Source organism: Entelurus aequoreus, linkage group LG10 (genome assembly GCF_033978785.1).
Source record: "Entelurus aequoreus isolate RoL-2023_Sb linkage group LG10, RoL_Eaeq_v1.1, whole genome shotgun sequence".
NCBI lineage: Eukaryota > Metazoa > Chordata > Actinopteri > Syngnathiformes > Syngnathidae > Entelurus > Entelurus aequoreus.
Window position 1 is genome coordinate 20,681,528 of NC_084740.1, and position 10,156 is coordinate 20,691,683.

At 40.7% G+C, this 10,156-nt stretch overlaps 1 protein-coding gene across 1 annotated transcript; it reads left to right on the forward strand.

Moving 5' to 3' along the window:
• The first annotated feature begins 3,119 nt into the window (after positions 1–3,119).
• Positions 3,120–6,950, forward strand: LOC133659126 (sialidase-4-like). The gene is made up of 3 exons (XM_062061860.1): positions 3,120–3,320; positions 3,392–3,647; positions 6,079–6,950. Exons 1-3 carry the CDS (start codon positions 3,120–3,122, stop codon positions 6,948–6,950), a joined length of 1,329 nt encoding a protein of 442 aa, XP_061917844.1.
• Positions 6,951–10,156: the final 3,206 nt, after the last annotated feature.

A 10,156-nucleotide genomic window follows, 5' to 3' on the forward strand; every position in this document is an offset into this window, starting at 1 on the left:
GACAGTTGACAGGTAGAAAACAAAGATGCTAAACTGACAGTTGACAGGTAGAAAACAAAGATGCTAAACTGACAGTTGACAGGTAGTAAACAAAGATGCTAAACTGACAGTTGACAGGTAGAAAACAAAGATGCTAAACTGACAGTTGACAGGTAGAAAACAAAGATGCTAAACTGACAGTTGACAGGTAGAAAACAAAGATGCTAAACTGACAGTTGACAGGTAGAAAACAAAGATGCTAAACTGACAGTTGACAGGTAGAAAACAAAGATGCTAAACTGACAGTTGACAGGTAGAAAAGAAAGATGCTAAACTGAGAGTTGAGAGGTAGAAAACAAAGATGGTGTTCAGCGTTTTCCTGCTCAAATGAGCGGACTGTTGAAAATAGGAATCGGGGGGATTACTTTTCACAAGTAAGATTTAACATTATCGTACTATTGGTTGTATTTTGTGAAAAGAATATTACCACAGAGTTGAGAAGGAGCAAAGATCTTCAATAGTACTGAAATCGTAGCCGCTTGCAAACAAGAGTATGACCATAATAGAATTGCTTGTCAATGACATTAATTACATTTAAAAATGTCATACTTGAATAACATAAAGTTGAAATAAATGATGAAGATAAAGATTGTAAAAGCCAACAGGGGTCAAAGTTAAGACCACAGTCCAGATTGTGTAGGGGGGGAATATATGTTAGCTAACGCGACAATCAGATGGACATGAATTGATTACATGGACCCCGACTTAAACAAGTTAAAAAACGTATTCGGGTGTTACCATTTAGTGGTCAATTGTACGGAATATGTATGGAACTGTGCAATCTACTAATAAAAGTTTCAATCAATCAATCAATCAAAAACAGTGGTTATACAGTATTATACAAGTCTAAATTTAGTCTAGCCTTATTGCAGTGAAACTTGCCAACGGACATGTAAGCAAATATTAACCTTGCTGTATGTATACTTTTGACCCAGCAGATTTGCTCACATTTCCAGTAGACCCATAATAAATTCATAAAAGAAGCAAACTTCATGAAGGTTTTTTGTGACCAACAAGTATGTGCTCCAATCACTCTATCACAAAAAAATAAGAGTTGTAGAAATGATTAGAAACTCAAGATAGCCATGACATGATGTTCTTTACAAGTGTATGTCAACTTTTGACCACAACTGTATATATATATGTGTGTGTGTGTATATATATATATATATATATATATATATATATATATATATATATATATATATATATATATATATATATATATATATATATATATATATATATATATATATATATATATATATATATATACACACTACCGTTCAAAAGTTTGGGGTCACATTGAAATGTCCTTATTTTTGAAGGAAAAGCACTGTACTTTTCAATGAAGATAACTTTAAGCTAGTCTTAACTTTAAAGAAATAAACTCTATACATTGCTAATGTGGTAAATGACTATTCTAGCTGCAAATGTCTGGTTTTTGGTGCAATATCTACATAGGTGTATAGAGGCCCATTTCCAGCAACTATCACTCCAGTGTTCTAATGGTACAATGTGTTTGCTCATTGGCTCAGAAGGCTAATTGATGATTAGAAAACCCTTGTGCAATCATGTTCACACATCTGAAAACAGTTTAGCTCGTTACAGAAGCTACAAAACTGACCTTCCTTTGAGCAGATTGAGTTTCTGGAGCATCACATTTGTGGGGTCAATTAAACGCTCAAAATGGCCAGAAAAAGAGAACTTTCATCTGAAACTCGACAGTCTATTCTTGTTCTTAGAAATGAAGGCTATTCCACAAAATTGTTTGGGTGACCCCAAACGGTAGTGTATATATATATATATATATATATATATATATATATATATATATATATATATATATATATATATATATATATATATATATATATATATATATTACAGGCTAAAAGTTTGGACACACCTTCTCATTTCAATACGTATTTTTTATTTTCATGACTATTTACATTGTAGATTGTCACTGAAGGCATCAAAACTATGACACCTGTGAAATGAAAACCATTTCAGGTGACTACCTCTTGAAGCTCATGGAGAATGCCAAAAGTGCGCAAAGCAGTAATCAGAGCAAATGGTGGCTATTTTGAAGAAATTAAAATATAAAACATATTTTCATTTTTTTCACCTTTTTTTTTTTTGGTTAAATACATAACTCCACATGTGTTCATTCATAGTTTTGATGTGACAATCTACAATGTAAATAGTCATGAAAATAAAGTAAATGCATTGAATAAAAAGGTGTGTCCAAACTTTCGGCCTCTACTGTATATATATATATATATATGTATATATATATATATATATATATATATATATATATATATGTTTTTGTGTGTATATATGCACACGTATACTAGTTAACCTGTCCATCTGACAATTATATTATTTTGAATTATACACTCAACTTCCGTTTATCGCAGCAGATTTGCTCACATTTTCAGTAGACCCATAATAAATCCATAAAAGAACCAAACTTCATGAATGTTTTTTGTGACCAACAAGTATGTGCTCCGATCACTCAATCTAAAAAAAAATAACAGTTGTAGAAATGATTGGAAACTCAAGACAGCCATGACATGATGTTCTTTACAAGTGTATGTACACTTTTGACAACGACTGTATACCTGTATATGGACAAGCGGTACAAAATTGACTGCTGGATATATGTATATATACTTTTTCCTACAATTTTCAATTTGGGATTTTTAACTGTTATAAATAAAGGGTGAACAACCGACTGACCTTCATTTGACAATAGCTGCTGTGTGCTGCTGATTCATCCAAAGCTATAGAGGTGATGAATGTTGTCCATTTCTGGGTCAGTGAGCAGCATGCTGAGCTGCCACCATGAATAGAGCGTAAAGAGGGCAGGCAGGTCCCAAAAAAAGTCAAAGCTCACTCGAATGTGGCTGTCACATGCTGTTCTTCACTAAACATCCAAGTAGGTATTTCTTATCTCCTTTCACAGCTAAGCTTTATTATTATTATAAACTGTTCCTATATGACTTTTTCACGCCTTTAAAAAAGATGATGCTCACGGTCCGTTCATGATGATGTGGTATTGACAGAGAGACGACATGAGGGTGCCTTATTTCCCTGCAAGATCCGTGCTCTTCCACAAGGAGCCAAACGGGGTCACCTACAGGGTGCCAGCACTGCTCTACCTGCCCCACTGCAGCTCCTTCCTGGCCTTCTGCGAGGAGAGACTCACCCCGTCAGACTCCCAGGCACACCTGCTGGTCATGAGAAGGGGCACCTTCTACAGGAACTATGTGGAGGTGGGACGGTCGGTGTTGACAAAGTACGTACATTCCCCTTCTTCATCATCCTTTCTTTTTATTGACGTCAGTGGGAGGGCATGCACGTCCTCGCCACGGCGTACCTGCCAGGTCACCGCTCCATGAACCCGTGTCCCGTGTACGACGAGTTCACCGGCACCGTCTTCTTGTTCTTCATCGCCATTCTGGGTCACGTCCCCGAGTCCTTTCAGCTGGCGACAGGGAAGAATTTAACTCGCCTTTGCTACATCTCCAGCACCGACGACGGCGTGACGTGGAGTCCGGTCACTGACCTCACCCAGCGGGTCATAGGAGACACCATTAAAGGTCAGACCCGCATAATAAACACTGCTGTCTTTGTCAAAGTCAAATATTGGAGCAAATATTTTGACTCGGGGGCCACATTGAGAGAAAAAAATGTTTCTGTGGGTGTGTGTATAAATGATACATACACATTTAGCTGTAAAAATCTGCTGTACAGTATGTGTTTGGCTCCCTTTTTTTCAGTAACACTAATACCAAAAGTCACTATGTCCCATAGAGTTCTAAAAAAGTTATGACAGACCACCTAAAAAAAAACAGAATTGAATTTAAAATTTTTTTACTGAATGGGACACCTAAAATGTACATGAAAATAAAGTGGGATTTACAATATTAACTATGAGCAATAAAACACTGAATATTAACAACATATGAACATCGCCCCTCTTTTTTGCGTGGGATTTACAATATTAACTATGAACAATAAAACACTGAATATTAACAACATATGAACGTCGCTCCTTTTTTATGTGGGATTTACAATATTAACTATGAACAATAAAACACTAAATATTAACAACATATGAACATCGCTCCTCTTTTATGTGGGATTTACAATATTAACTATGAACGATAAAACACTGAATATTAACAACATATGAACATCGCTCCTCTTTTTTGTGGGATTTACAATATTATCTATGAACAATAAAACACTGAATATTAACAACATATGAACATCGCTCCTCTTTTTTGTGGGATTTACAATATTATCTATGAACAATAAAACACTGAATATTAACAACATATGAACATCGCTCCTCTTTTTTGTGTGGGATGTACAATATTAACTATGAACGATAAAACACTGAATTTTAACAACATATGAACATCGCTCCTCTTTTTTGCGTGGGATTTACAATATTAACTATGAACGATAAAACACTGAATATTGACAATATATGAACATCGCTCCTTTTTTACATGGGATATACAATATTATTATGAACAATAAAACACTGAATATTGACAACATATGAACATCGCTCCTCTTTTTTGCGTGGGATTTACAATATTAACTATGAACAATAAAACACTGAATATTAACAACATATGAACATCGCTCCTCTTTTACGTGGGATTTACAATATTAACTATGAACGATAAAACACTGAATATTAACAACATATAAACATTGCTCCTCTCTTTTGTGTGGGATGTACAATATTAACTATGAACGATAAAACACTGAATATTGACACTTCAACTGTCTCTCCATTGGTGTACTGGAGTGAATAAAGATTGATACTTTTCAAAATTCCAGCATGTGCCAAACGAGGGTAATAGATGTGGGTCAGCACACTGTGAAAATATGTGATGGAAGTATCTTGGACTCTTTACAGCACAGGTGTCAAACTCAAGGCCCGGGGGCCAGATGTGGCCCGCCACTTCATTTTATTTGGCCTGGAAATAATATGTATCAATAAAGTAGTGTGACTTTTTTTTACTAAATGTATTCTTTTTTTCTATTTTGGGAGAAAAAATATATAAGTACTCCATGTAATCGCAAATTATGTTAACTCGAATATTGTCTAATTATGCAAAACTATATGATCAAACATTCAAAGTATTTTTTAAATAGAAATAAATACTAATAATAATGATTTCAAAGCAAGTTATCCATCATATTGTGCAATGTAAAAGGAGCAATAGATTTCAAGGTAAAAATGTGAAATTTACTGTGCTTTTTACAGCATTTTTCTGTAAATGAAAAAAACAGTACCTTTTTTTACTGTAATAAACTGTGGTGACGTTTTGGCATTTACAGTAATATACACAAATATCTACAATTGTTGATTTGCGGGGGAAAAAACAAACAAACAACATGGGGGGATGGGGACGGTGTGGCGCAGTTGGGAGAGTGGCCGTACCAGCAACCTGAGGGTTTCTGGTTCGATCCCCACCTTCTACCAACCTCGTCACGTCCGTTGTGTCCTTGAGCAAGACACGTCACCCTTGCTCCTGATGGGTGGTGGTTAGCGCCTTGCATGGCAGCTCCCGCCATCAGTGTGTGAATGTGTGTGTGAATGGGTGAATGTGGAAATAGTGTCTTTGAGTACCTTGAAGGTAGAAAAGCTATACAAGTATAACCCATTTACCATTTACCATGGCAGCTCAGGTGCCAAAATTTGACTGTAAAATTGCAGTTGTTTTTATTTACAGTAAAAAAAACAAATGTCAATTTTACAGTAAAATTCTGGCAACTGAGCTGCCTTTTTTTTTTTTTTTTTTACCATAAAACAGCAGTACTGTTTTTCAAATTCCAGTAATATACACTACATTTTGAGGTGAAATTATTGCAACTTACCATATTTTTTTGACATTTTAGTTTAAAAAAATCTATGAATAAAATGCATTAAAAAATGGTGTAATAATAGTACTCACTGTTAGAAGTGTGAACATAACTGTGGCCCCCGGTGACACCTCTGCTTTACAGAATGGGCCACCTTTGCCCTGGGCCCGGGTCACGGCATCCAGCTCAAGTCCGGGCGCCTGCTGGTCCCCGCCTACGCCTACCACATCGAGTGCAAGCAGTGCTTTGGGAAGCTGTGCCAGACGGCTCCGCGCTCCTTCTGCTTCTACAGCGACACCCACGGGCGAAGCTGGCGTTTCGGAGCGACCGTGCCGGGCCCGGAGAGCGTGGAGTGTCAGGTGGTGTCGGTGGACGAGGAGGACGGCGCCAACGTGCTGTACTGCAACGCTCGTAGCCGACTGGGCTTCCGGGTCCAGGCCCTCAGTCTGGACCATGGCGCCACCTTCCAGGAGGGGCAGTTGGTGCAGCGGCTAGTGGAGCCTAGAAACGGTTGTCACGGTAGCGTGGTGGGATTTCCGGCTCCCCTGCAGTTGCACACGCCCGCCCTCATCCCGGACTTCCTCACCCCCACCTGGGTGGTGTACTCCCACCCAACGTGGACCAGTGCTCGCAAGGATCTGGGAGTCTTCCTCAGCCTTTATCCCCGGGACCCCGACAGCTGGCGCGGACCCTGGGTGATCTACGAGGGTCCCTGCGCCTACTCGGACCTGGCCTACATGGAATTGCCGCCCTCACCCGGTGCCCCGCCCGCCGTGGCCTTCGCCTGCCTGTTTGAGTGCGGCGTCGGGACAGCCTACGACCAAATCTGCTTTTGCGTCTTCACCCTCTACGAGCTGATCGATCATCTCCCCCCGGGTGACCGCCTTAGGAGGTGTGATTATAAAGAATGGCGAGCCCCCAAAGTCAGTGAAAGCAGACGTGACGGTCTTCACCATGTGTCAAGCGTGAAGAGGAGGAGGAGGAAGAGGCTTGGTCACTGTTGCTGTGTGTCTTAGTTAGCATCATTTCAACATCCTGTAATAATACAGATGTGGTTGAGGCACTGATCATATATCAACTATTGCCATTACAGTAGGACCTCAACTTACCAGCTTACCACAGAACACCTGTATCTCAAATCAATGTATTCCATTCCAAAACAGCACCATTGTAACTTGTAGCAGGCCTTTTAAATAGAAAACTTTTAGATGAAAAGTATCGTATAAAAACAATACAATAGACTTGAGTACTAGCAACTACTGTTGCGGTTGTACCGGGGATGAAGACGGTACAGACAGGAGGGACGTCCTTTTAGCTCTATGTTTATCTATATATATGGACAATATACATAAATAAGAAATACTACTAATAATAAACAAGTGAATGGTGTGGGACTGTGTGTAGGAGTTAACTGCTGAGTGTTACCGGGAGTGTTGAGCGAAGGGCGGAAGTCCAAAGAGGGGCAAGACTGGCTCGGAGGTCCGTGAGCAGGCAGGTAGTCGGGGGGCAACAGAGGGGCGTCAAAGTCCGTGTCCAGGCGGGAGGTCGAGATCCAAAGGGGGGCAGCCAGGGAAGCAGAGAGGAACATGGGGAGACGAGACACACAGCTCGTGACGCGGGAACGGAGGTATGCTGCTGGAAGGCGACAAGGAGGACATGAGACAAATGAAGGAGCACAGAGAGAGAAAGAGAGAGAAAGAGTGCATAGAGCTTGCTCGGTTCGTCTTACGGCTACATTCTGAACCCGGACAGCAGGTTGTGCTGGTTTAAGAAGGCGGGTCTTCTCATCAGCGACAGGGTTTTTGATTTGATTTTTATTACGGATCCCCATTAGCTGGTTGCCACAACAACACACTAGTCTTCCTGGGGTCCACAAACTCAATACAATTACAAGTAAAAACATATCATTATAACTACAAAATACGGAAACAAATAAAAGCATCAACAAGCAAACAAGCAAACAATTTACAGTCTCAGAATATTAGTTACCATATAAATATAACTACACAATACAAAACCAAACAAAAATCATCAACAAGCAAACTAATTTACAGACTCAGATAAAATATTACTTTCCTTTTAAAAACCTGTTTACTTTCAATGCCGATGAGAATTGGAGGCAGGTTATTCCAGACCAGTCTACATGTGCTTTGTGGACTTGGAGAAGGCATTCGACCATGTACCCTGGGAAGTCCTGTGGGGAGTGCTTAGACAGTATGGGGTAACGGACTGTCTGATTGTGGCGGTCAGCTCCCTGTATGATCAGTGTCAGAGCTTGGTCCGCATTGCCGGCAGTAAGTCTGACCCGTTTCCAGTGAGGGTTGGACTCCGCCAAGGCTGCCCTTTGTCACCGATTCTGTTCATAACTTTAATGGACAGAATTTCTAGGCGCAGTCAGGGTGTTGAGGGTATCTGGTTTGGTGGCTGCAGGATTAGGTCTCTGCTTTTTGCAGATGATGTGGTCCTGATGGCTTCATCTGGCCAGGATCTTCAGCTCTCACTGGATCGGTTCGCAGCAGAGTGTGTAGCGACTGGGATGAGAATCAGCACCTCCAAGTCCGAGTCCATGGTTCTCGACCGGAAAAGGGTGGAGTGCCATCTCCGGGTTGGGGAGGAGACCCTGCCCCAAGTGGAGGAGTTCAAATACCTCGGAGTCTAGTTCACGATAAGGGAAGAGTGGATCGTGAGATCGACAGGCGGATCAGTGCGGCGTCTTCAGTAATGCGGACGCTGTATCGATCAGTTGTGGTGAAGAAGGAGCTGAGCCAGAAGGCAAAGCTCTCAATTTACCGGTCTATCTACGTCCCCATCCTCACCTATGGTCATGAACTTTGGGTTATGACCGAAAGGACAAGATCACGGGTAAAAGCTGCCGAAATAAGCTTCCTCCGCCGGGTGGCGGGGCTCTCCCTTAGAGATAGGGTGAGAAGCTCTGCCATCCGGGGGGAGCTCAAAGTAAAGTCGCTGCTCCTCCACATGGAGAGGAGCCAGATGAGGTGGTTCGGGCATCTGGTCAGGATGCCACCCGAACGCCTCCCTAGGAGGACCGGTAGGAGGACACGGGGAAGACCCAGGACACGTTGGGAAGACTATGTCTCCCGGCTGGCCTGGGAACGCCTCGGGATCCCCCGGGAAGTCCATAGTTAGTATTTCTTGTTCAGCATTTAGCAATACATGATGCCTCGTGTTTCACTAGAGCTGAATCTGCTTATCACTTAGCTTCTAAAACTTGTAGATCACAAATGTCAAACTCAAGGCCCAGGGGCCACATCTGGCCCGCCACATCATTTTGAATGGCCCGTGAAAGCCTGGAAATAATATGCATCGATAAATACGTTTATCTTTCTTTCTTGTTTTATTTTGACAGGAAAAAAAGACATGTGCTTCCTTCAATTATATAGATTCTAAACTTTATCCATCTAATAATGCAACAAATATTATATTATCATACATTCAAAACATTTTTTTGGTTAAAAACATACATAAATATCTACTTAGCCTTATGATTTTAAAGCAAGTTATCCATCAAATTGTACACTGTAAACATGACAAAATATATATTTTTTAAAAACAGCTCAGTCTTCAGAATCATACCTTTAAAAAAAAAAAGTGGTACCATTTTTCCTGGAGCAGGACGAAGTGGCTGGGGAGAGGGAAGTCTGGGCTTCCCTGCTTAGGCTGCTGCCCCCGCGACCCGACCTCGGATAAGCGGAAGAAGATGGATGGATGGATGGATGGATGGAAGAATATGTAACTGTTTAATTGCATATATGGCGGAAGGATCTGTGTGGTAATATGGTTTGGACACAATGTATTATGGGTAATGGCAGTCGGGTATGGGGGAATTAAGCCACAGTTTTTTTGACCTTACTCTTACTTTTTCTAACTTTCTTACTGTAACAAACTCGCTTTATTTTGCCATTCATTTGTTCCCACATTGTTATTGTTTGACATTTTTGATGGATTAAGTCAGGGATGTCCATTTGCGGCCTGCAGGGAATTTTTTAACGGCCCCACGGCACATTCTAAAAATACGATTACAAAATACAAAACATAAATAAATGATAAATGGGTTGTACTTGTATAGCGCTTTTCTACCTTCAAGGTACTCAAAGCGCTTTGACAGTATTTCCACATTTACCCATTCACACACACATTCACACACTGATGGCGGGAGCTGCCATGCAAGGTGCTAACCAGCAGCCATCAGAGGCAAAGGGTG

Bases quoted from the DNA above. Each gene is read 5' to 3' on its own strand.
- LOC133659126 (XM_062061860.1), top strand. From the start codon at position 3,120: ATGAGGGTGCCTTATTTCCCTGCAAGATCCGTGCTCTTCCACAAGGAG. The intron at 3,321-3,391 runs GTGGGACGGTCG...TATTGACGTCAG, and splicing joins TCTACAGGAACTATGTGGAG to TGGGAGGGCATGCACGTCCT. The intron at 3,648-6,078 runs GTCAGACCCGCA...TCTGCTTTACAG, and splicing joins CATAGGAGACACCATTAAAG to AATGGGCCACCTTTGCCCTG.